The sequence below is a fragment of the Hippoglossus hippoglossus genome, chromosome 20, assembly GCF_009819705.1.
Source record: "Hippoglossus hippoglossus isolate fHipHip1 chromosome 20, fHipHip1.pri, whole genome shotgun sequence".
Classification (NCBI taxonomy): domain Eukaryota; kingdom Metazoa; phylum Chordata; class Actinopteri; order Pleuronectiformes; family Pleuronectidae; genus Hippoglossus; species Hippoglossus hippoglossus.
This window is the reverse complement of record NC_047170.1, coordinates 19,597,819-19,623,333: the sequence shown is the minus strand read 5'-3', so window position 1 is coordinate 19,623,333 and position 25,515 is coordinate 19,597,819. Positions and strand designations below refer to the sequence as shown.

Below are 25,515 nucleotides of genomic sequence, written 5' to 3'. Positions count from 1 at the left end.
GAGTTTGCGGGTGATTGGCGCAGTGATGGGAACGTGTTTTAGCTTGTGAAGGCATCCGTGCTCTGCGGTGCTCAGGACCAGGGACAAACCCGGGGTCCTGTGGAGGATCTGGACCAGAATCTGGACCAGAATCAGGTCCAGGACCAAGGTCTGGATCAGGATCACTCAGGGTCTGGATCCGGTCTGGACCAGGATCAGGATCATTGTTTGGAGTAGGATCAGAGTCTGTATCAGGATCAGGGTTAGGACCAGGATCAAGGCTAGAATAAGGTCCAGGATCAAGACTAGGGTCAGGATCAGGACCTGGATCAGGATCAGGACCTGTATGGAAACAAAATAAAACCACTTCCTGTGAATCCGTCAGTTCTTCACAGCTTGTGGAGAACTTCAGCTTCAGATTCCTCCTGATCCACGCTGAGCTCCTCTCTCCTCTCCTCTCTCCTCTCTCCTCTCCTCTCTCCTCTCTCCTCTCTTCTCTCCTCTCCTCTCTCCTCTCTCCTCTCTCCTCTCTTCTCTCTCCTCTCTCCTCTCTTCTCTCCTCTCTCCTCTCCTCTCTCCTCTCTCCTCTCCTCTCTCCTCTCTCCTCTCTTCTCTCTCCTCTCTCCTCTCTTCTCTCCTCTCTCCTCTCCTCTCTCCTCTCTCCTCTCCTCTCTCCTCTCTTCTCTCCTCTCTCCTCTCTTCTCTCTTCTCTCCTCTCTCCTCTCCTCTCTCCTCTCTCCATGAAGGAGTCAGAGTCGTCTTTCAAAGTGACACCGACAGGAAACAGATCCCAGAGGAACAAACACGAGTTTCAGATGATGGAGAAAGTAACGTAGCTCCTCTTATTGGTCCTTGAACACGTCACACAACCTGGGACAGTTTGGGTCATTTACAGTCACTTCTGGTCAGCTGGAGTCTTCTGCAGACTTTGTGTGGTCACTTTGAGTCTGATGGGTCATTTTATTTCCCCTCATCGTCCTCTGATCAACCTCCTGAACGTCCACAGTCCTAAGAAACCGCCGCTCTGCAGAACGTCTCGCTGTGTTGCAACGCTGCTGCAAGACGTGAGGTAATAACTCTGCTGGTTTGGGGACATGAGCAGGTTGTTGTAATGTGACAACAGACGGGAAGCGTGTGTTTCAGAAAGACCTGCTTTTCCAGTATTTGTGTGTGTGTGTGATGTTTAGTGCTTGACTCACTTGTGAGGCTAACGTGTGGGTTTGGCTTCAGTAGGGCTATGCACAGTAGGACTGTGTGTGTGTGTGATTGCTTATTCATGTAATGGCTCTTCCAACAAACATGGTCGTCATAATTGACTTTGTGGGTGTGTCTGTGCTTTTTTACCCAACACACACACACACACACACACGCACACACACACACACACACACACACACACACACACACACAGCTCAAGGGGCAGAGGGTGCGGTGGGAGTGGTCCATCCTTTGATAAATATTATCTGCAGAACAATGTCCTGACATGCAGAAACACAGACTGACACTACGACTCTGCAGCGACGCACAATTTCTTTAAATGTGTGTGGAACTCAAAGGGAAGTGTGAAAAGCCTCTTACGACGTCTTGTCTTACCAAAGTGTGTGACTGTGACGCCTGTCCACTAAACAGGGGGTGAACTCAAGTCCCAGGGAACGTCAATCCTTCAAATCTGTGGGGAAAATGCACTGAAAACACCTGAGAGAGGTTCGATCCCCTGAGGTTTACACACGGGCTGCGACACCCTGGAGCTGCGGCGAGGACCAGCGAGGTCCTGACGCTGGATGAGCTCGACTTCCTCTCTGGGCCATGGAGCCGTTTCTTTATGGTGCTGAGTTTGTTGCACAGCAGCGTCGTCATGTTGAAACAGGAAAGACTCAAACACAGACCGTTGATGCAAAGCTGTAAACAAATCAGCGCCTGAAATATCATCTGCATCAGGATGGAAGAGAGAAAAACCAAAGAAGTGCGATTTCTGTCGTTATTTATAATAAAGTTTATGGTTTATGACCAATATTGATATATGCATTTTTTAACTCCCTGATATCTGCCGGCGTCTGATTGGTCAAATGTTGGGTTAGAACCAGAGACTGTAAATAAAGATGAACGACGTGACAGCTCCTCAACGTGAAGAGTCTTGATCGCCCCCTGGTGTCTGGCTGCAGTATAGCTAATAAACCCCGACTCCTCCATGTTAGCAGATATGACGTGACATGCTTTTTTTCTTCTTAAAGATGTTTCTGTCGTTTCAGCTCGTTCTCATCTCACTGATGTTTGTTCAAGTGTTTCTGATCAGTTTGGTTTGAATCAGTTATTGATGATATAAAAACAGGCTGAGACGTCATGATTGACAGCTGAGACTGACCCCTGATTGGTCGAGAGCACGTATTCACACGACGATCGCTACGGCACAGACTCTGACTCCAACTGTGCAAGAGGGCAGCGTTCATATCCGAGACATTTGAGCTTCATTTCTGGATAATGGGAGGAAGTAGTGACGCATCGCCCATCTTTATTTATAGTCTAGTTTGAATATATTGATTCTTAGTCGCCGAATAATCACTGATCGCAGACAAAACCCCTAAAAGTCGTAACTCAACAGGAGGTTTCAGACGAGAGAGAGAAAACTACAAGAGAAACAAAACGTAAGACTTTCAGATAAATCAGTGATTCCACGTTTTCATACGAAGGAGCTTGAATCAAGGCTCTGGTAAAACTCGTGAATTAATCTGCCACTGTTCTTTCTGCACAAGTAACCGGTTTATTGTTGCTCCAGGCTGCACCTCCGGAATCCACAATCTGCCAGTAAACAGGATCCATGCGACACATGCACAGGACTGTAACCGGCTATAAAACCGCTCAGAACACTGTTGTGTTCTTAAGATTGTGTGTTTAACTTTTGTGTGTTTAACTATCAAATCCAGGAGGATGCAGAGGTCAGACCTTCGGCTCACCCGCCATTTGACAGGATGATTAAAGACTTGCTGTCAATAAGCAGCGACCAAAGGCTAATACTGTGTGTGTGTGTGTGTGTGTGTGTGTGTGTGTGTGTGTGTGTGTGTGTGTGTGTGTGTGTGTGTGTGTGTGTGTGTGTGTGTGTGTGTGTGTGTGTGTGTGTGTGTGTGGGTGGGTGGGTGGGTGGGTAGGTGTGTAGGTGTGTTGAAAAAGGGCAATATTAGGATACTCAACAACAATGCTCAAACAACGAGTTCTTCGTGAGACAACATTTGTTTTATTTTTCCTGAGATCAAGTCTGCAAAACCACAAACCAACGAAAATGTCTCCAAACGCCCGTCTTCTGGCCACGATGAGAGTCCCTGGATCCACCTGGATGTCTCACCCCTTTGTTGGTTCGTTTGTATTTCAGCAACATTATGGAAAAACTATTGATCGGATTTCTATGAAAGAGAGAACCCATTAAGTTTGTATGTCTTAATTAGGGTTAATTAATCTCGTTCTTTAACATTGTGAGATGTGAGACGTTCTTTGACGTTGTCTCAGAGAGTAATTCATGGATCAAGATGGAAAACCTCAGCCATATTGAGAAGACTAATATCGAGTGTTCATTCAAGGACACTGTTGGACCTTGGTGGATGTATGAGCTAGTTTAGTGTTGAGAAGAAACTGAAAAATGTTGCTGACACATTTGTCTTTTCACAACAGGTCAATTCATTGTGATCGAGTCCTCGCTCTGTTTGTTAGTGGAACAAAATGCTCAGTGTGAACGGAGCTGGTATTTCAGCTTCCTCCTGCTTACAATACTGATCAGGGATGTTGTGGGAGTGTCAGCCGCATGCTGAAAATGTCTTGGTAAATTTGGAGCACACACACACACACACACACACACACACACACACTGTTGTGCCACTGGTTTGGCCGGTGAAAGCATCTGAACTGAGTCATGTTGCTGCGGATCAGGAGATTACGATCACCTGACAGAGAGTAAGACACTAAGAGGGAGAAAGGTTGATAGAAATCACTGTTACCTGGCCACACACACACACACACACACACACACACACACACACACACACACACACACACACACACACACACACACACACACACACACACACACACAGTAACACACTTTTCCAGTGTAAAAAAGAGGAAGTGTGTTTCTGTGGTCACATGCTGGTGGATGATGTCAGTCTACATTTATCTAACTGTCTAACCGTTTCCACGTTCGACATCAACAAACTGACGATGTCTCACATGAACAGTTTTTTAATGCTCACGATGAGAAACCAATGAAGGACAAGTGGAAAGCAGGTTTCTGTCTTTGCCTGAAGTCAAGCAGCTGTAACATGCAGGAGTTTTAACGTGCACGTGCTTTTGAAACAGGATAACGATGCAACAGAGGACTGAGCTCTGCACGACAGAGATGAAACCTCCGAAACACTTACTCACTTGGGTCTCTTGAGGGGCTATACAATACAAGCTATTATTATTATTATTATTAGTTTAACTGACGATGAAAATCGGAGTCACGACGTTCATGTGAGCAGAGATGGGACGAATGTTCTCGGTTCTGAAGCTCAGTTCGGGAAATATTCTCCCACTTTAATTTCTAACAATGAACACGATCAAAACGTTGAGTTGTTTCTTTCTTTCTTCCTCTCGTCTTCCTCTCGTCTGAAATTCTGACACTCCCCGAAACTGGAAATACAAGGTTTCCTCCAACGAGCGGAAGTTCACTGTACTCCGGACGGTTTCACCTTCATCCTGCTTTCTCTCATTCTGTGGCAAAGGTCATCCACGTTTTCCTATTCATTCATTTGAGTTCATCTCAAGTTTGATTTAAATGACATGTTACATATGTCACAGTTAATAATCACATAAATCTATTACATCTACTAACAGAAAGCTGAATAAACTGTAAGTCTTTTAAAATCTAAAACTTCAATTTCAATCCATAACTAATTAATTCATAATTGAAAACATCATTTTGAGATTTAATGCTCATTATTTTATGATAATTGTACATAAGTAACATTCTATTATGTCTATACAAAAGTTAGCTGTGATGCTTTATGCCTCAGTCACATTATAAAAACATATTTTCCTATTTAACTTACCTCACATTAAAATTCACTGGATCTGTTTTGGTTAAATGATCCTTTAACTTCCTCTTCCTGTCCCGGAAGTGGCTGATGCAGTACACAGAGCTGACCAGTAGGCGGCATCACAGTGTCATTAGTGACTTTTATTTTGACAGTCTGAGCTCATTAATGACTTTTATTTTGACAGTCAGACTGTTTGAGCTCATTAATGACTTTTATTTTGACAGTCAGACTACTTGAGCTCATAATGACTTTTATTTTGACAGTCAGACTACTTGAGCTCATAATGACTTTTATTTTGACAGTCAGACTACTTCAGCTCATAATGACTTTTATTTTGACAGTCAGACTACTTGAGCTCATAATGACTTTTATTTTGACACTCAGGTTGGTTCAGCTGCTCATACTTAGAACATTTAAAATATGATGTAGCTGATGTAAATGTGACCCTGAAGGAAAAGCTCTTGTCTGCTGAGCGTCTTTAATGGTTTGAGTGAGACGTTAAGATCTCGGTGGAGCTTCAGTATCGACCGGGAGCAGGAAATCTAAGTTATTCATTATCTTCAGTTTGTTAAATGTACTCAGAGTCCCAGTGGCATGTTGAGGAATATTTGTTTCCAGCTGATGAAGAATTTCACATGTTCCTGTGAGTTCGTATTTGTTCCCTCTGCTCTGCAGCACACGAGGCATCAGTGGAAGGTTGAAGGAGACGTGTGATACCGTTCCTGTGTTTCTGTGCTCTCAGCTTGTAAGTGTCTCTCCTCACAGGAAACACTGCAGCTCCTGAAACTCGCCTTTTATTGACAAAGACACGTTTCCTTCGTCACGAGGTCAAAGTTCAAGTTCGGAGCAGGTCTGGGCTCTGGCCGGACACCGGACAATTAACTGGAGAGATTCATGATCGAGTCATTTTAGGGATAAATTATTGATCTGAGGAAATGCGCTCACATGTGGGTGGGGACTGAATGCTTTGGTCCTTCTCTGGAATGTCAACAGTGAGTCATGTCGGCTGCTCGTCTCAGGGCGGGAGCAGCTCCGGACTCCAGCTTCATTTGCAGTCAAAAGATTTATACTGGTTCAGCCTGTTCCCTAAAACAATATCCACTCACTGGAGTGTGTGTGCGTGTGTGTGTGTGTGTGTGTGTGTGTGTGTGTGTGTGTGTGTGTGTGTGTGTGTGTGTGTGTGTGTGTGTGTGTGTGTGTGTGTGTGTGTGTGTGTGTGTGTGTGTGTGTGTGTGTGGGGCTGGGAGGTGAACTGCTGCTCGTGTTAGACGTGTGCTAACATGAGGCGTTGGTCCTGAACATCCTGCTCTCACTCGCCCCTCAGGCGACTGTTCGAACTCACCACCCGTTTGTTTGAGTAAAAGTAAAAACGTCCTGATCATTTTCTGACCTTCTCGGTTTTATTTGACTTGAAACTGAACATTTTGGGCTTTTGGACAAAACAAGCAAAGACGTCACCTTGAGATTCAGGAAACGTTCTTCTGACTCTTGGCAGACAGGGACTAATGATGGATTCATAAAGAGTCAGATGAAATGATCTTCAACATCCCTCAGAGAGCGAACATCTCCACCAGCAGGCTCCTTATGAAACCTCATCTGAATTCACACCAACACTCAGCAGCTCCACTTTCACTGTCTTCTCCTGGGGGGCGTTCCTTCGTCCTAGTGAACCTGCACTGTACCTCAAACAGGATCCCACTGCACCCCCGTCTCCCCTCTCATTGGGGGTTTGTGGGCCCCTTAAATTCCCCTCAGGCCAATGGCGTCTCCTCCCCCCCTCGCTGCGTCCCTCCCCCGGCCGAGTCGTCCCCTCCACTGTCTGCGTCCCTGCTGCACTCAGCTCTCACCCTCCCAGGCTGACTGACAGGGCTCTGTGGCTGTGTGTGAGTGTGTGTGAGTGTGTGTGTGTGAGTGTGTGTGGATGAGTGTGTTGCAGAGTGGGGAGAGTGTGTCTGAGCAGATTTAGAGAGAGAGAGAGAAAAGAGGAGCAGCAGGTTTGTTTTCTGATGAAGACAATTTAGAAAAGTAGTGATGATGATGATGATGAAGACGCCGGGATTCCCTCGGCCTCTGAGGGCTCAGGTCAGTGGATCCTGACACTGTGTGTGTGTGTGTGTGTGTGTGTGTGTGTGTGTGTGTGTGTGTGTGTGTGTGTGTGTGTGTGTGTGTGTGTGTGTGTATATCTCTTGCTCCTCCTGCTATTCTATAATACAGTGTTCACCAGACTGTCGGCGGTTTCCAGTTTCCACACTGGCTGTGTGTGTGTGTGTGTGTGTGTGTGTGTGTGTGTGTGTGTGCGTGTGTGTGTGTGCTCCTGCCCAAGCTGCAAGAAACAGATCATCAATCAAATATTTTTGTCTATAATAAATAATAATAATATTAAAAGGTATCAAAGATCTAACATCATTAATTATCAACCATTTTGATGAATTTATAATTTTTTTAATGAAATATTTAAACATTGCAGCTTCTAAAATGTGGTAAATTTAAACGTGTTTAAGTTGATATCTTTGCGTTTTAGACGAAACAACATATTTCGATACGGAAATGGAATCAGCACTTGTCATTATATTTAACAACATGATAAATACAGAAACAATCAACTGATAATTAGTCGTGAAATTGCTTCTTTTTTAAAGTGAAACTTTGAGGCTGATTCACATGTTGACAGTCGAGAGCTAAAGACAATTCTTACGACAATGATCTTGTATTTTACATAAAATGTTACAAATTCAAATAAAAAAATTCAATATTTGATGTATTCTATGATTTAAGACTCACTGTACAAATACAAGCAGCAGGCTCGTGTCCTCCGTTTAATCTGTTGCTGCTCTGTTGCATAATTCAGGCAAAAATATCTTCATTAACACAAAATGTTATAAACTAGTGAGCTGTGACGTGTTTTTGTTAAAAAAGTGTCTAAAGATACCGAAATATTCAGCAGAAAAAATTCAAAGATCTTTTAAATGACTTATAAAATGCAATATTTGTATTTGTTGTGGTTTGTGCACGTGAGAAAATGTTAAATTAATCAGTATTAGGGTGTGTGTGTGTGTGTGTGTGTGTGTGTGCGTGTGTGGACTCAACAGCCTGCCACCTGGCTGGTGAGTGATGCAGTGGGGGGGGGAATGTACCACACTGTACCCAATCAATGTGAGTGCTCATTGGGATGGGCATAATATCTCCACACACACACACACACACACACACACACACACACACACACACACACACACACACACACTCTCTGTTTTCAAGGTGAAGAGCTCCGTGCTGCTCAGTAAACGCTTGGTTGGCATCACAGAATTTAAATGTTGGATATTTCCTTTAAAAACAGTTTTTGGTTGTTAAATCATTTGATGTGATTTCATTTCTTCCTGATTAAACATTGATATCTGTGTCTTCACGGTGTGTTTGTTCCATTATAAGTTAATTCATTGACCAGTAAAAGATTTGTGTTGATAAAGAAACACGTTGATCTTTTACTGTGTCTCTTTATCCAGAGTTAGAGGAAGGTTGATATTCAGTATTCAGTTTCTGAACTACAAATTAAATCGCCGGATAATGATGCTCCGTGTCTTGCTCATGGGCACTCGGGACTCGTGGCTGCTGATGGACACTCTGTGGCTTCTGTGGGTTTCAGACCTGTGACGTTCTCTGTCTGTTGTGGTTGGGGTCGGTGTCGTCTGGTGGAGGAAGTGAAAGCAGTCAAACCTCAGCTGAACTCGCTGCAGAAGCAAATACACAAATACACAAATACAACTAAATATATAGAACTTGAATTAAGATAAAACTAAATGTACTTTTTTGTTTTCATAGAATAAAAATCTTCATATTGGTGAATATCAGGAAACACGCTGATCCTGATAAGTCAGGATCAGCGTGGTAAGTATATAGTATATATAAGTATATAGAAAAAGATGATAGACACACAATGACAACATGGGTCACATCACGTGTCCCAGGAGGAGAATCAGTTCATGCAGCTTCAAGTTTCTTCTTCACTAAAACTAGAACCGTCTTTGTCCCTCGTCTAATCTGTCTTCCTACTCATTCTAACATCTTCTCGTGTCCTCTCTTTCTCTGACAAACACTCCATCTTTCCTTCTTCCTCCACGTTTATCTACAGTTCCTCTCATTGATAGCACGTCCGTCCATCTCCCTCTCTCTCTCCGTCCTCGCAGCCTCAGATCACATCAGACGAGACACTAATCCAAACATCAGGATTAACAGGCTAGAAGCACGGGAAGCACCACATTCCTCCATAGACAGTGTGTGTGTGTGTGTGTGTGTGTGTGTGTGTGTGAGGAAAATAAAGGGGTCAAACGGTGTTCAAGTGTGCCCTCATGAATGAAAGGGGTTGACTGCAGGGATCTTCACATAACGTGACCCCGGAACATGAACGTGGAGAGAAATGTGTGTGAAGCAGAAGCAGAGAGAAGTGGAACGTTGCACCTGAACAACGAGCGAAAAGTAAACACGAGCGGCTACAGCTGTTTTACAGAAACCCTGACAACTTGAAATGTGAGTGACGCCATGACTCCACTGTGTCAGTACATAGCTTCTACATATAAGGAGAACGTGGTGCTACGTTACAGGAGAAGGATTTAATGACCGAAGGTCTGACACCAGGCCAAAGTTAATTTGGAACAACCAAAGAGATGCGAGTTAGTTTAAACTTGTATCATCCACCTCCGTCCTGTCGGAAAATAACATGATTCTATCTCAAGATCATATCGCTCAAATCTCTAATGTGAAAAATCTACAGTTGCTTTTATTTTGGCAGGTTCAAAAAGTATGTTCCCGTGCTGTCAGTCATCCTGCTGAAGTTAATGCACAAACCCTCAACGTCCTTATCAGTGCAGGAGCAGCGGCTCGTTACACATTCACTCTGTGAAACACACAGTCGGGTTGGATTCAGGGCTTTCTTAAGCTCGGCCTTTAAACCCTGGACACCGGAGGTTTGTGTTTCTGAGCACTTGTGTTTCTGCCTCATCTCATCTCCACATCTCAGTAATGTTTACACGTAAAGGTTATTAAAACTGGTAGTTCATCAGAGTGGGACGAAAAACATTGAAGTCAAGTTTAGTTGGGTTTGATTAAGAGCTAGGACGTGGGGTGAAGGTGTCCGGTGCCACATCTCAGGCCCAGATAAACACCTGGATAATCTTTATTCCCCTTATCCCTTCCTCACCTGTCTCTCCAGACGAGCCCAGGGCTCCAGACTAAGTGCTAACCATGCTGCAGCATTCCGAACCAACTTCCAGCACCCTGCAGCTGGTGGCCAATGATATGACCGAAATCATGGAGACGCTCGACACCCGCGAGCTGGACCTGGAAGACGGAGAGTACGACACGGCGGACACCAACGTGGCAGGTGTGTGGTGTTCTCCAGCTACATACTCAGCATGTGTGTTTTCTTCATGTTGCATGTGACGTTTCCTCTGGTGCTTCTCTCCAGCGGAGCATTTGCCTTTCAAGGTGATCTACCACACTGTGGGTTTCAAGGAGTCCCAGGCCAAAGTCTTCCTGTCGTCTCCCATCACGGCCAAGATCCTTGAGGTGGAGCGCTTCACGTCCGCCCAGGACCGCTTCAACATCACGGCGCAGAGGAGTGTCAACAAGGTGCTCCTCCCCTCACTCCCCTGACTCTGGATGTTTATAATGTTCACTGATGTTAACTTTGGCCATTGTTAAAAGAGTAATTGCTTATCTGGAAATTGCAAGTATGGTAGATGTGAAGATTGACACCATGCTCACATCTGTCCATCAAATATCAAGCGTTAGCCTGGAAATGTTCAGATCAGTTTCGTGCAAAGACGGACGGAAACAGCTAGTTTGTGTTGATTAGTAACGAGACCAGGCTTTTACTTGAACCAATGAGAAAACTGCAAATATGAAACTTCTCTAAACAAACAGAGTTGATGTCTTTTTAAAAAAACGACAGTTGTCTGATGATGCTTAATAAGAATCGCTGAAGGGGCTCGGGAAGTTGTTACAACTGCTCCTGAGTTGCCAACAATCAAGTGATGATTATTCGACGTGAATGTCTAAGTTTGGATCCCGTGTTGTGTTCAGTCACTGCCAGCGGTGTTTAAGATCGAGCTGAAACACGGGGAGTTCACATGGCTGGTGAAGAGGAAGGAGAAACACTTCATGGATCTGCACCGAGAGCTCAGGACGTACAAAACCTTCATGAGGCTGCCGCTGCCGTCACGCAGGTAAACGCTCGGGGAGTTTGTCGTTAAGCTTCGTTCGATGATTATACAGTTTCACACATTTGTCCCACTGGTCCTTTACCTTCAACAAGCTGTTAACTGGTCGGTGGTCATGTCTCTCGGCAGCCACACAATAAAGCGGCACACGGGGGAGAGGAGTGAGGTGAGGCAGATTCCGAACCTTCCCAGAGGAGGCGGAGACGAGCTGGCCAGAGAGGAGCAAGTGTCCAGTCGCAGGGTTTGTCATTTCCCTCAGAGTCTTTCCCTTTCAGCCTCTTTTGCTCTCGTACCTGTTTGATTTTTACTAATGTCACCGGCTGATATTTCTCTGATTTGTTCCAGAAACAATTGGAAGATTACTTGAACAAGCTGCTAAAGATGCCGATGTACAGGAACTACCATGCCACGGTAAGGACGAGAGTGAACCTGCGATGAGCCAGAAGAAGACCTTAATGTTCCTGGAAAACAGCAACGAGAAGTTCAATGTTGCTGGTTTAAGATTTTAAGATATTTATATTTATTATTTAAAAAATTTCAGATGGAGTTCATTGATGTCAGTCAACTGTCCTTCATCCACGACCTGGGACCAAAGGGCCTGTAAGAACAACTCCCTGTCAGGGAAATCACCAAGTTCATTTCAATTCATTAATTCCCCAAAAAATTACATTATTAGGTATTTGTATACAAAAAAAAACTTGGAACTAATTCTGATTGAATAAGATTTAGTTTGTTTGTTCTGGGATTAAATGTTAGTACTCGTGCCATTTTCTATTTGTTTGTATGAACATGGGTTTTCCTCGTTTCAGAGAAGGGATGGTGCTGAAGCGATCCGGCGGACATCGTATCCCCGGGTTGAACTGCTGTGGTCGCAGCAACATCTGCTACCACTGGTCCAAACGGTCAGTTATCACACAGACAGGATTTACTTTTTTATTTAAATTATGATAATTGTGCTGCAGACAGTAACGAGACATCCATTTCTCAAGAACCGTGATACACTCCACAGCCGTAATAGGAGACTCCATTCAAATGACTTTTCCAAATGGAGCCCTATAAAGGGAAAACAATAGTGGGCCAAGAATAGAACCCTGTGGTATCCCGCATGTCAGGGGATCTGAAATATGATAATGAATAGAAACAGAAAATTCTCTCTCTGTCAGATCTAAAACATTTAGGGGCAGTTCAGGTTGGAACACTTTGGGTTATTCGAACCTTTTATAGAAGCTGCTGCTGCGGAGGAGGACTGTGTTTTCAGGGTGTTTCTCTTAGTTCTGTTTCATATTTCTAAATCATACTGGCCCTGTATGTTTGGACAGCTGGCTGGTGGTGAAGGACTCCTTCCTGGTCTACATGAAGCCGGATTCAGGTGCCATCTCCTTTGTGATGCTGGTTGACAAAGAGTTCGGCATTAAGATGGACTCCAAAGACACGGAGACCACACATGGTGTCCGTGTCGACAGCCTGTCCAGGTCAGTGACACGTGACGACTGTATAAACGTTATTATTCAAGGTGATTCTACTGTTTAGCTTCTGATATAGTCAGGTTCTCTCTTGCCACTTCTTGTACCTCGTGTTTAAGGCGTGGTTGCTTGTGCAGGTCTCTGGTGCTGAAGTGCAGCAGCTACCGACACGCCCGCTGGTGGGGTCAGTCACTGGAAGGCTTCGTCCAGAAGCACGGCGCGGCCTTCCTCACCGACCACCGCTTCGGATCCTTCGCCAGGCAGGAAGAGAACATCCCCGCCAAGTGGTAACCAAGGCAACCAACTGATGCCGGCCACTCGTGTTGCATTCGGATTTAACGTTTTTACTACTTTTCAGTATTTTCAAGAGATGCCCCACTTCACTCAGTTCAGATTAATCTGTTCAACAGAAAAATCATTATATAAAGAGGAAGGAGATATATATATATACAAGCAGTGAACATACAGTAAATAACTACATTTATTATGCTATTTATGGAGCATCTTTCTGAAACAGTAAACTCACTTATTATAGTTGTGTACTTGGAAAACATCTGTTAAATAACGTGTGTTAATGAGGAAAACACCTTTTGTCGCCAGTGTTAAATTGACGCAAATTAGCACCTGGAAGCTAGATGTCGGGTCGAGATGAGACCTGGTCCAGTTGGCTGTGTGTTGTGTGTTGTGTGTGTGTTTGTGTTATGTGTGTGTGTGTGTGTGTGTGTGTGTGTGTGTGTGTGTGTGTGTTTGTGTGGTGTGTGTGTGTGTTGTGTGTCTTGCTGGAGTAACCTGACACAAAGAGAGGGAAAGTGAGCCTCTTCTGCTCGTCACCTGTCCCCCTGCTGGGCAACCCTATACTGTCTGTGAGACTGTGTGTGTGTGTCTGTGTGTGTGTGTCTGTCTGTGAGACTGTGTGTGTGTCTGTCTGTGAGACTGTGTGTGTGTGTGTCTGTCTGTCTGTGAGACTGTGTGTGTGTGTGTGTCTGTCTGTCTGTGAGACTGTGTGTGTGTGTGTGTGTGTGTGTGTGTGATAAAAAGCATGATTCAGCAGAAGACGGACTGATTGAAAGGTGACAGGGGTGAACTGTTGGTTTGTGGTCATCTAGTGATTGTGAGTGTTTATGTGTGTGTGTTTTCACACGTGTATACGTGTGTGTGTGTTTTCTACAGGTACGTGAATGGGAAAACGTACATGGAGGACGTAGCAGATGCTCTTGAAGAAGCCAAAGAGGAAATATTCATCACAGATTGGTGGTGAGTGTGTGTGTGTGTGTGTGTGTGTGTGTGTGTGTGTGTGTGTGTGTGTGTGTGTGTGTGTGTGTGTGTGTGTGTGTGTGTGTGTAGTGAGTGCACTCTGCGGTCACCTCTACGGGAGATTTTCTGGTCAAACAGATCAGTTACAGTCTGAGACTCAGGCTACTGATATACAAGTACACATGTAGAAATACACACATATCAGGACTAGGAGTGTGTGTGTGTGTGTGTGTGTGTGTGTGTGTGTGTGTGTGTGTGTGTGTGTGTGTGTGTGTGTGTGTGTGTGTGTGTGTGTGTGTGTGTGGCTACACCCACACTACTGCATTTTCGTTTGAAAGCTCGTCCCCTCTGAGGACAGATCCTTCTGTCCTCAGAACTCTGGAGTTTCAGAGACGATCAGAACCAGAGGGTTGTAAACGCTGCTGGTCTCGTTTCAGTCTGGACCGACAGCGATGAGGTCACCACCTCTCGCTGAGTCGGTCTCTTTGGTCACGACGTAGCCTTCACTGATTCATCATCTGCCAGTTAATTGTGTTCTTACATTATCGTAAATCTTTCCAACAATGTTCCAACTCAGAGAAATCCAGGGTTTATCAAGCTTACGGGACGTTTCATTTGGTCGTCTTTTGTTTGCGTTTGTCCGTCTCTGCTATAACTTCAAATGATTTGTGACGAAGGGACAACGCACAGTTTGTATCGTCTCGTAATGGATCACGATTATTAATTTGCTGTTTGCTGCGTCACGTGAATAAAACGTTTGTACCTCATCCGTGAACATGATTTGTGTCTGAGTCACGTCGGGTCGATTTTCATCTGTAGTGGTGGTGAAGACAACAACTCCCAGAATCCCACGCTGCTTCACTACATCATCTCAGCCTTTTGTTATTGTTTTGATTCAGAGACCTCTAGTGGCTGAAGTGACACGGAGAAACTGTACGTTAGTATTTAAAGAAAAACGAATTTACTTCTGTTGTTGGATGAAAGGTTGGTCTCCTCAGTTTGAGATCTATTGAAGGATAAAGAGAGGATGTAATGACGTGAGAGAAAATGAAAGGGAAATAAAATAAAGTCATTAAGAAAAAGAAAATACGTTAAATGTGGTTAAACTCAGAAAGTGAAGTGAAGGAGGAAGAGGAAAGAAAAGAGGTTTCCAGGACGTGCTCTGCAGACCTGTATCCTTCTCTCACTCGTGTTTTGTTCCCCAGGCTGAGTCCAGAGATCTTCCTGAAGAGACCCGTCGTTGAAGGCAACCGCTGGCGTCTGGATTGCGTCTTGAAACGCAAAGCGGTGAGCGGGAGCGTTTCCTCCGCCGCCTGAACAACGGCCTCTTCAACCCTGAACAACCACGAAGCTGCTCAGGGGACGAATGGAATAAAAGAAGGGAGGTTGTGTTCATCAGTGGTCGTGTTTTTGTCTTCACAGCAACAAGGAGTTAAGGTCTTTGTGATGCTGTACAAGGAGGTGGAGTTGGCGCTGGGCATCAACTCGGGCTACAGCAAGAGGACGCTGCGGCACCTCCACCCCAACATCAAGGTGAGCGCCCGTCATGTGCTCACACGGATCCACTACGCTGTGTCTGCGTGTTTCCTGTATGAATTTTTACACGTGTGTTGGCAGGTGATGCGTCACCCAGACCACGTCTCCTCCGCCGTCTACCTGTGGGCGCATCACGAGAAGATCATCATCATCGACCAATCCGTGGCCTTCGTGAGCGGGATAGACCTGGCGTACGGACGCTGGGACGACAGGGAGCACCGGCTGACGGACGTCGGGAGCGTGACGCTTTCTCACCTGGAGCAGGTAGCGTGCACACACACACAACACACACACACACACACACACACACACACACACACACACAACACACACACACACACACACACACACACACTCAATCAGAACTAATCAGTTCTAGAGGTGGAAGCACAGTGAAAATAATACATCAAACTTTTCTAGAAATAAACACAATATTTGTACATTAGTCCACATCTTTATTGTTACATATTGTATATTTATTTATTCAAACTTACAAAGTATTTGATTTATATTTTACATATTTAGGGTGAAGTGATAATCTTTTTTAAGCATACGTGCAGGCGTCCCTTAAATCACCTGAAAAAAGACTTTTCTAATTTCTTCAAAACCTGAAGTTTTGCAGCTTATGACACTAATTCTGCACCTCATCATTAATTATCAGATAAATTAAATTAAACACAAGATGTTTCTCACTTTTAATTTGTTGCTCCTCCATCGTCTTTGACTTTGACTCATGTCCTGACTTTACTGACGCGCTGATGATTGTTGTTTTCGTTCTTCGCAGGCGAGCTCCGCCTCCTCCAGTAACGCTGCCCCACCCAACGGCAGCGGCGCCGTTTCCCAGAGCAACGGGAAAAGCATTTTCACCGTGACGGACTCTGTGGACCAGCCCAAGCTGAAGAGTCAGGGGAGGATGAAGAGGACCAAGTTCAGCATCAGGAGACACCTGCAGAAACACGGCCTGGCTCAGGTCGACAGCGACAGCGACCTGGAGACTGAAGAGAGTGAGTGGTGCCCGACACACACACACACACACACACACACACACACACACACACACACACACACACACACACACACACACACACACACACACACACACACACATGCACACACACCACATAAAGTAATATTGATATTTTGAAAGTGAAATGGTGTAAATGCTCAGGGGGGGGAATCTCCAGAGAAAGTCTGGATCATTTCAGGAGTTCAGTGCAGCTCTGGAAGCAGCTTCAGATTCTTACAGAAACCGTGGCTGTTGTTGAACAAGGATATTTGTTCTCAGTGTGATTACAGCAACTGTCCAGTAACCTTTAATTCCTATGTACAGCACGTTGCCTGTGGCCTGTGTAGAGCTGCAGCTTCCTGTGCAGATTCAGTTTATTATTCACCCTTCAACATGTCGACATCCTTCAGGATTTCAGCGACTTTAACCTGTGGCCACGAATTCAACCACGGACTCCTCTCGTGGTTCCTCTCGCTTCTCTGACTGGTGTGTGTGTTGTAGTGAAGTTGCGTGTGGCAGCGTGAGCCTCGACCTGTGCTTCCGTCTCAGTGCTTTGAGCTGCTCTGTTCAGGTTGGTCCAACAGCGTCAGCAGCCAGCACGGTCTGATCCCCTGCAGGCCGGCCGAGCTGAGGGCGGCCGCTCCTCTGGGCCAGTGTCCGGCTGGTGAGTCGGGCCGCCGACCGCAGGGTCTCCAGGTGTCGACCCCGCCGCCCACCTCCCGCTTTGCTTTGTGCTTTGCTGTGGTTTTCATCTTCACTTGAGTGTTTGCAGCTTCTCCGATGTGAGGGGTCTGCTGTTTCTCTCTGATTTGTGCAGTAAACTGAAAAAACAAGACATTTGGAAAACGTGTAGTTAAAGTATAAAATTAGAGAGAGGATGCAGACACCGATTTTTAGTGTCAAATGGAAAAAGGCTCCATGAAAATATAAGAGAAGCAGAGAAAAACCTGAAATAACTTGAAAAGGATGAGTTCAGTCCGACTGTGGCAACAATCAACGAGGCTGGATTCTATCTGACGAGGTCCTGCCGCCTGTCACCCGACCTTTATCATTATTACTTTTGAACAAGCCGTATTTCTCTGCAGGCACACGTGTCTCTTCTGCAGTGGAACAGATGCCGCAGGTTTTTATTAGCTGGAGAAGCTTCTGCTGTTTGTTTGCCAGGCTCGTCTCTGTTTATCCTGCTGATGTGATAGATGTGTCAGAGATGAACACGAAGCAAACAGCAGATCAACCTACAACACAATTACTGTCACCAGTGTGGAACCAGTTCATTTCAGGGACATTCAGAGGAAAGAGTGAATTCACTTCTTGACTGCAGTGCTGTCGTCCGTCCAGCTGCTGTGTGTCACTGTCACATCCACGGTGATGTAACAACTCGTTCCTCTGCGTGGGGACTCTATCACAACCAAACCAAAAGATTCACGCAAGCAAACAGCTTCAGTAAAAGAGGATAAACGTGCAAAGAGCAACACGAGAAACGTTAAATCTGTTCCTCTGTTTGCTTTTGATTATCCCAAAGTAAACATGGTGATTAAGTGAGAAGCCATATGATGTGTTTTCTCAGTTTCTTTCCTCTCGTGTGGTATGAATGTTTTTTGTGAATGTCAAAGTTACGAGTAGCTGAATGTTCATGTGCGTGTTTCAGGTAGCGGCTCGGTGCGGACCGGGGTCGGAGAGCTGTTTGGAAACACACGCTTCTGGCACGGAAAAGATTACTGCAACTTCGTGTACAGGGACTGGATTCAGCTGGAAAAACCCTTCGATGGTAAACAAACGGCGACTCTCTGGTTTCACAGGTGAACGTGTGTTTGTCTCTCGCCCTTCACTTCTCCTCCTTTCTGCCGGTTCAGATTTCATCGACAGACACACAACTCCCAGAATGCCCTGGCACGACATCGCGTCGGTGGTTCACGGCAGCGCAGCTCGGGACGTGGCCAGACACTTCATCCAGCGGTGGAACTTCACCAAGGTCAGAGGTCGTGCTGTCGCCGAATAAGAGCGAAAGAATTTACCGTCACCCATCAGGTGTCTGAAGAGTCAGTGAGCCAGATGTGGAAAAGCTCGTCCTCCGTGGGTCACGTAGGCCGCGTCCTCCGAAAGAGGCGAAATGGGACACAGCTAAAATACAGAAGCAGAAATAAAGACTTCCTAACTTGTTGGACGGTGTTGCCTTGAGGTCATGCTCTAATTCTTCCCTCTGTCTCTTCTCCCAGCTCGTGAAGCCAAAGTACCGCTCGCTGTCGTTCCCCTATCTGCTGCCCAAGTCTCACACCACAGCAGGAGAGCAGCGCTACCAAGTCCCCGACTGCATCCCCACCAGAGTACAGGTGCTGTCGTCCGTCTTGGTTCACAGTCAGCCTTCCTGTTGTAGAAACAGACGTTAGACGGACCGATGTTGTGACGTCCTTGTGAAGCTGAGTTCAGTGACATCGTCCCGTCTCCCCTCTCTCTCTCAGATCCTTCGCTCGGCCTCAGACTGGTCCGCCGGCATCAAATACCACGAGGAGTCCATCCACAACGCCTACGTCCACGCCATCAAGAACAGCCAACACTTCGTCTACATCGAGGTATTCATATATCCATACATCCATACGCAGCATTTAGAATTATTTACAGCATGTGAAGCTCAATAATGTGTTTTTTTAAGCGACAATAATATAAATGATCATTTGTTGATTTTATTGTGTCGGATGTATTTTCCCCACGTTAAACTTCTTAAAGTAATCTGCTCAGTTTCACACATTTTCTGTGATATGTTGTAGAAACTGTGTATTATTTACATTTTTAGAGAAGCTTGTAAAAGTTGTAAAGATGCCTGAGTCATAACATGTGTTGGTTTCTCTCCCAGAATCAGTTCTTCATCAGCTGCGCAGATAACCGGCACGTTTTCAACAAGATAGGCGACGCTATTGCCGAGCGAATCATCAGAGCGTACAGGTAAAACACACACACACACACACACACACACACACACACACACACACACACACACACACACACACACACACACACACACACACACACTTCTTATTGTTCACCGTCCAGGTGACTAATAGGCTGAGTTAATATCATAAGTCGTGGTGACGTGGCCTCAGTCAGTTTATATTTTAACAGTTTCCTATTAACGCTTCAGTCTCTCTGCGTGTCGGGTTTTGTTGTCAGAGCTTATCAGTGGATACACATCCTATTAAAAACTCACATACACACAGTAACGCACACACGTGACCTGATTTGTCGGAGCAGCGTCGGTGTATAAACAGTCGAGAGCGGCTGTTAATTCTCACACTTTCCTTTTTAAAGGTCCAGTGTTTTCAGGAGAATCTATCGTTCCAACCGTTGAGCTTTTATTTCTACATCAGGAGCGGGGACCGTATTCTGGAGGTTGTGTCCTTGATTGACAGCTGTCTCGGCCTGTTCAACTCATCAGCCTCTGTAGTCCGTCCTCTGCTCGACCATCTGTCACTGAACAGAGGTTTTCTGAGGAGATTCAGGTGTTTTTGCGAACAGCTTTGTGGAGATTTAGACCGTCTTAGTTCACATCCTGTGTCTGCACCAAACCTCATTTTGACCCGGTCTAGTAGCTTGTTGGAAACCAAAGGTCCACAGACTGAATATCTGTCCTTTCACCTCCGTGTTGCAGAATTCCTCATTTCATTTCATGTTTCCTCCGTCTGTCTGTTTCCTCCGTCTGTCTGTTTTCACGTTTGTCAGGGAGGGTAAAAGATACCGAGTGTACGTGGTGACGCCTCTGCTGCCAGGCTTTGAAGGAGACATCAACACAGGGGGGGGCAGCGCCATCCAGGCTGTCATGCACTTCAACTACAGGTGTGTGTGTGTGTGTGTGTGTGTGTGTGTGTGTGTGTGTGTGTGTGTGTGTGTGTGTGTGTGTGTGTGTGTGTGTGTGTGTGTGTGTGTGCGTGCACCTGTCTCACACATGAACCCACCTGCTGCTTGTGTTCGTTTGATGAGGCAGAAGGGGCCACTGATGGATTACCTCCACACCTTCTCTGTAACCGTTATGAATCTTGGATCTTCTTTTTGTGTGCGTCTGTGTGTGTGTCTATGTGTGTGTGTGTGTACTTGCATGCCATTCCTTTCGAGGCAGACATTTATTGTGTAGCATTCTTGGGTAAACACTCAGCCCTCCTCGTGCAAACACACGGACACACAAAGGCTGGTATTGAGAGGAATGTGTCGCTGCCACTCAGCCACCTCTGTCCCTCTGTCCCTCTGTCCCTCTGTCCCTCCGTCTCTGCAGGACCATGAACCGAGGAGAACACTCCATCATCTCCCAGCTCCGGAAAGAGAGTAAGTCAAAGGATATTTAACAGATGAGCAGACAATCAGGAGCTAAAGCTGCTTGGTTCAGAGGAAAATATAAAATAATAAAGAGCTTAAGCACCTGTCAGGGTTTTCATCCTGTGTGTTTCACTCCCAGTACATCTAACCAAAGGGTCAAATTCACACAATGTAAACTATGTCCCCCGTCAACACATCTCACAACATTCGGCCGATTGACAGGAAGGAACCATGTGTTTAACAGAGGTCCTGCAGGGCCGATGTTTACTGTAAAGTATAATAATCTGTAATATAGAGAAAGTTTACAGTTACCTCAGTCTGTCATTAAAGCTCAAGCTGTAAGAAAACCTAACCACGGATTTACACAAAACCACATAGAGATGAAAATATACACATGCAAACTAAAATAAAATCATAAAGACAAAAGCACATCTGCAGCGGCATTAAAGTCAAATCTGTTCACCAGGTAAAAAACGTGTTTTTAGTTTAATCTCCTGCCTTCAGATGAAAAGGAAAGAAGACAAATGAAAGTTGGACTCAACTTGATAATCAAACAAACTGAAAACAGAAGCTCTAGTCACAGAAGACACTGGGAACCACTCTAACTGTGTGTGTCTTGTGTCCAGTGGGAGACCAGTGGATGAACTACATCTCCATCGCTGGTCTGCGGACTCACGCCGAGCTGGAGGGGAAACTCGTCACCGAGCTCATCTACGTGCACAGCAAGATGCTCATCGCCGACGACAACACCGTCATCATCGGTAAACTCTTCACACATTGAGCTGGTGTTCATGCAGGATTACAGATTACAGGATTAACAGATGATAATTAAATCTTGTTAAAACATTTTCATTTAAAGGTGTAAGAAAAGAGACAAAATGAGAGTTTTCAATGTATAAAAATGAAGAAAACCAAAGCTACATGTTGGTTGTGGTGAGTTTTAAAGAAATAAAGAATAAGAATAAAGAAATTCTGGGGATTAAACGCAGCCACTGGATGTTAGATAGTTTTTCCAAATTTGATCAGTTTCTCTTCGTCAGTTTTAAGTAAAAACCTCTTTGTCTTATTATCATGTTGTATTTGACTTTAGATATTGAACAGATTTCTCCATATTATTCAGTAGAGTTGTGTTATTGAGTTGTCAGTAGTTTAGAGCATTTAGTGAAACACTCTTCTCCTCAGAGGTGCGTTTGACTTCTGTTCTCCAGCACATCATCCACATCCAGGTGTCACAGCGCCACCTGCTGGACTCTGTGATCGAGCGTCTCCCTTTGTGTCACTGCAGGCTCGGCCAACATCAACGACCGGAGCATGCTGGGGAAGAGGGACAGCGAGGTTGCGGTGATCGTGGAGGACTCGGAGACGGTTGCCGCGGTGATGGACGGGCAGCCGTACCAGGCTGGGAGATACGGTCTGCAGCTGCGTCTCGAGTGCTTCAGGTACCGATCCAGAGCTTATTCATATCAGTATTAATGTTTTCATGTGCGTGCAGTCGTGATGCTATTATCTCTCGATCATATTCATAGATCAGACGTCTTTAAATCGAGGTTTGAAATTGAAAACAGAGCTCGGATGTAAATCTGGTTTTATAAAGTAATAAATGAGCTCAGAGCAAATGTCAAAAACTCTTTTTACAGACTTTATGGAACTTCTTCATTTCTTTACAGAACCGTGTCAATTTAAATATCCCAGCTCTCAGTTTGCGTGGTTTGACTTTCCTGTCTCCTGTGTCTCCTCCTGCTTCCTGTCTCCCCCTCAGGATGATCCTCGGCGCCTTCACAGACGCCTCCATCGACGTCTCAGATCCCATCAGCGACCACTTCTACAAGGAGGTCTGGATGGCCACCTGCGCTCGCAACGCCACCATCTACCAGAAGGTGCACCACGCTTTCCCTAAAGCTCCGTGACGCCCACTTTCTTTCTTTATTTGATCTTTTCTAAGGTTTTATTTTATTGAAGTGTATTTGTTGAATTGTTTATTGAATCTTTTAAGAAGTTCAGGGACTTTGGGGGTGTGTCCTGCCTTGCTGAACCTTTCTGATTGGTCGGAGAATTCACTACGTTATATTTCACTCACCATTGTTAAAAACCTGAAGTGACTCTTTACAGTTTTGAATAGTTTAGCTCTTTACTCACTGATGAATCTAAAAACCCTCTTTTGAGAAATTTGAAAACTATTTCATAACAAACGCTTGTTGGTTATACAAGTTAAAAGCGTTCTCCTCTGCCCTGCTCTCGCGCTGCCAGGTTTTCCGCTGTCTGCCATCCAGCGACGTGCGTAACATCCTGGAGCTGGAGGGCTACCTGGCGAAGGAAGGCCTGGAGAAGGAGGACCCGGCCCGAGCCCGCGAGGAGCTGAGGAAGATTCGCGGCTTCCTGGTCCAGTTTCCTCTTCAGTTCCTGTGTGAGCAAAACCTGCTTCCTCCCATCGGCTCCAAGGAGGCCATGGTGCCGATGGAGGTCTGGACCTGAGACTCACCTGTGTGTGTTCATGTGGTAGACACACACAACCTGCCGCCATTTTGGAGATTCTAGTGGCTGAAAGAAACGTTGATTTATAATCGTATATCTTGTCCAGTGGCTCGTAGTCATGTGTTAACCCTGAATTAAGAATCCACATAAAAACTATTTATATGTTCAGTGAACAACACAGTTTTTAAGTTGATGAAATGAGAAGTGAACAGGAAGGAAAGAGGCCTTGTTTTCTTTTGTCCGTCTGCGTATAGAGATTATTTTTCACACGGGAGTTGTTTCTCAAGAAGTCGCTGTAGGTTTTTACGATTTAGAAAACGCATCTAGTCTGGTTTACTCTCCACTAGTGACAATTCAGCCACAGTGATTAGGAACAAAAACGTAGCTGATCAGTCGCTCCGTGTGTCTCAGCCTGGTTTGCAGACATTTACACTACGACCTCCAAAATGGCGTCCGCTGTGCTTGCTGCCGATTTGTGATGACGCCTCTGAACTGTCGGTGCCACTGAGAGCACACACGTAACATCACACTGCATCACACACACTCACACATGCACACAAGACCCCGTGAGACTGAAAACCTGACGTTTACAAGAGGAGAATGAAGACGTGGAAGTGACGGACTGTTTCCAGAGCTAGTACTCTAAGATCTCCGCTCCCCTGCTCTTTGACAACACTATGCAATGTCCGGGGGTCTGTGAACGCAGCTCGGACTGTTCTGCGCTTGAAAAGACACTAAAAGGAGACTTCGATGAAGACGGCGGCGCAGAGACGAGGATGAAGAGCTTTTTAATATCCATGTCAAACAGAAAATCACGATTGCCAAAGAAGACGGACTGTAGCCTGATGTTAAGACATTTACATTCCTCGTTACACTGAAGTGACCTGTTTTTATACGTCTGCTCTCGGTGGTTCCTTTGGTGCTGCTTTATGTTATGGATCTGAGTCCTGGGAGGTTTTCTGGAAAGAAGTGATGAATTTGATCATTCAGTTAATTTATTAGAAATGTTGCTCATGTAATGGTTCAATTGTATTTGTACCTGTTTCACTTGTAGTTATTCACAATTAATTTGTTTCCAGGAAATGAAGCGTCGTCAACATTCGCAGCTGCAATTTTTTCTTTCACCTTCTGCACCGAGGTGTTTTATCAGTCAAGAACCTTTCGCAGCCGAAGAAACTGAATCTGGTGAACAGGTCAAAGGTGAAATAATATAAACTCAAGTTATGCTTTTTAAACTTTAAACCGTCGTCTCTGGATTTCCGATTTTCTGGAAAGCGCCAACATTCCTCCGTGTCTTCCTGTTGGTCTGTAAATTATCTGCATGATGCTGTTTAGTGCTTTGAATTTGAAGAGACGTTACCTTGAGCTGAGAGCATGAGAGCAGCTCGTTGCCATTAAACCCGACGGGTAAAAGCATGAAGCCCTGCAAACTGAACGGTTCGTTCAAAGCCATGGACTGTGATGTTGCTAAAAGACGTGCCTGTCTCCAAACTGACGCTTCTCTTCTGTCCACATCGCTGGGACATGGGCCGTGAAGCGTGCTCCTCTTTTTCTTCTTCCTCTCTACCTCCTTGTGTTTCTACCTCCAGAGCGCAAAGAGAAACAAGCGTGAATATTTGCAGCCGCACCTTAAGGGAACCAAGTGAAGTCGCCTGAACGGAAAAAGAAGCGTTCAAAGTTTGCTGTCGTGTGCAATAACCAGCCTGTTTCCATCCAAACCGGAATCTGTAGAAGAAACAGAAAGATGACTTTAAAGTGCTTCACTTATTTATACTTGGATCCATAAGAAGCTTAAATGAGCCTGGGACCTTTTTCTCTTTTCCTCAGACCTGAGCTGCAGAGGTTGACAAACAGAGCCCAGCTTCCTGTATCACTGTGTCTCTATGGAAACTGCACTATTTGCACAGACTGTTGTTGTCTCTGGCGACTCCTTAACGATGATATGCAGTACCGCGTCATGTGTTGGTTGTTTTCTTGTGAAATTATGGAATAAATAAATGAGTCATTAAAACTGGGTTTTTTTACATGAGGCCTCGCGTTCTGTTCTTCACTCAGAACTTCTGATTACAACTTTGAAACGTCGTGTTCGTCTCTAAATTCAGGTTTAAAACATCTGAGTCTGCTGTAGTTTGTCAACAGGTCAATGGAATAAAGGATCCGGTCTAAAATCCGGGGGGGTTTTGTGCTTATAAGCAGATTTTGAAGATTTCTTTATGAAGCTGAAC

General features: G+C 45.1%; 1 protein-coding gene across 3 annotated transcripts in view; it reads left to right on the top strand.

The window, feature by feature from the left end:
- pld1b (phospholipase D1b) overlaps positions 1-25,305 on the top strand; it is a 25,513-nt gene extending 208 nt beyond the window's left edge. Inside the window, exons 1-26 of one of the 3 annotated variants that reach the window (XM_034571684.1) lie at positions 6,969-7,124; positions 10,249-10,419; positions 10,504-10,667; positions 11,121-11,263; positions 11,387-11,498; positions 11,603-11,668; positions 11,799-11,857; positions 12,067-12,159; positions 12,577-12,729; positions 12,858-13,007; positions 13,891-13,974; positions 15,180-15,261; positions 15,397-15,507; positions 15,592-15,774; positions 16,295-16,514; positions 18,165-18,284; positions 18,370-18,488; positions 18,733-18,846; positions 18,976-19,086; positions 19,368-19,456; positions 20,231-20,344; positions 20,778-20,827; positions 21,445-21,579; positions 22,104-22,257; positions 22,578-22,695; positions 23,066-23,290. In XM_034571684.1, coding sequence (XP_034427575.1) covers positions 10,281-10,419; positions 10,504-10,667; positions 11,121-11,263; positions 11,387-11,498; positions 11,603-11,668; positions 11,799-11,857; positions 12,067-12,159; positions 12,577-12,729; positions 12,858-13,007; positions 13,891-13,974; positions 15,180-15,261; positions 15,397-15,507; positions 15,592-15,774; positions 16,295-16,514; positions 18,165-18,284; positions 18,370-18,488; positions 18,733-18,846; positions 18,976-19,086; positions 19,368-19,456; positions 20,231-20,344; positions 20,778-20,827; positions 21,445-21,579; positions 22,104-22,257; positions 22,578-22,695; positions 23,066-23,290 — 3,108 coding nt within the window. In that variant the 5' untranslated portion in view covers positions 6,969-7,124; positions 10,249-10,280. Of the gene's footprint in view, positions 1-6,968; positions 7,125-10,248; positions 10,420-10,503; positions 10,668-11,120; positions 11,264-11,386; positions 11,499-11,602; positions 11,669-11,798; positions 11,858-12,066; positions 12,160-12,576; positions 12,730-12,857; positions 13,008-13,890; positions 13,975-15,179; positions 15,262-15,396; positions 15,508-15,591; positions 15,775-16,294; positions 16,515-18,164; positions 18,285-18,369; positions 18,489-18,732; positions 18,847-18,975; positions 19,087-19,367; positions 19,457-20,230; positions 20,345-20,777; positions 20,828-21,444; positions 21,580-22,103; positions 22,258-22,577; positions 22,696-23,065 lie in introns of those variants that run through there. The other 2 variants (XR_004612255.1, XM_034571683.1) reach the window with 2 other exon arrangements.
- Positions 25,306-25,515: the final 210 nt, after the last annotated feature.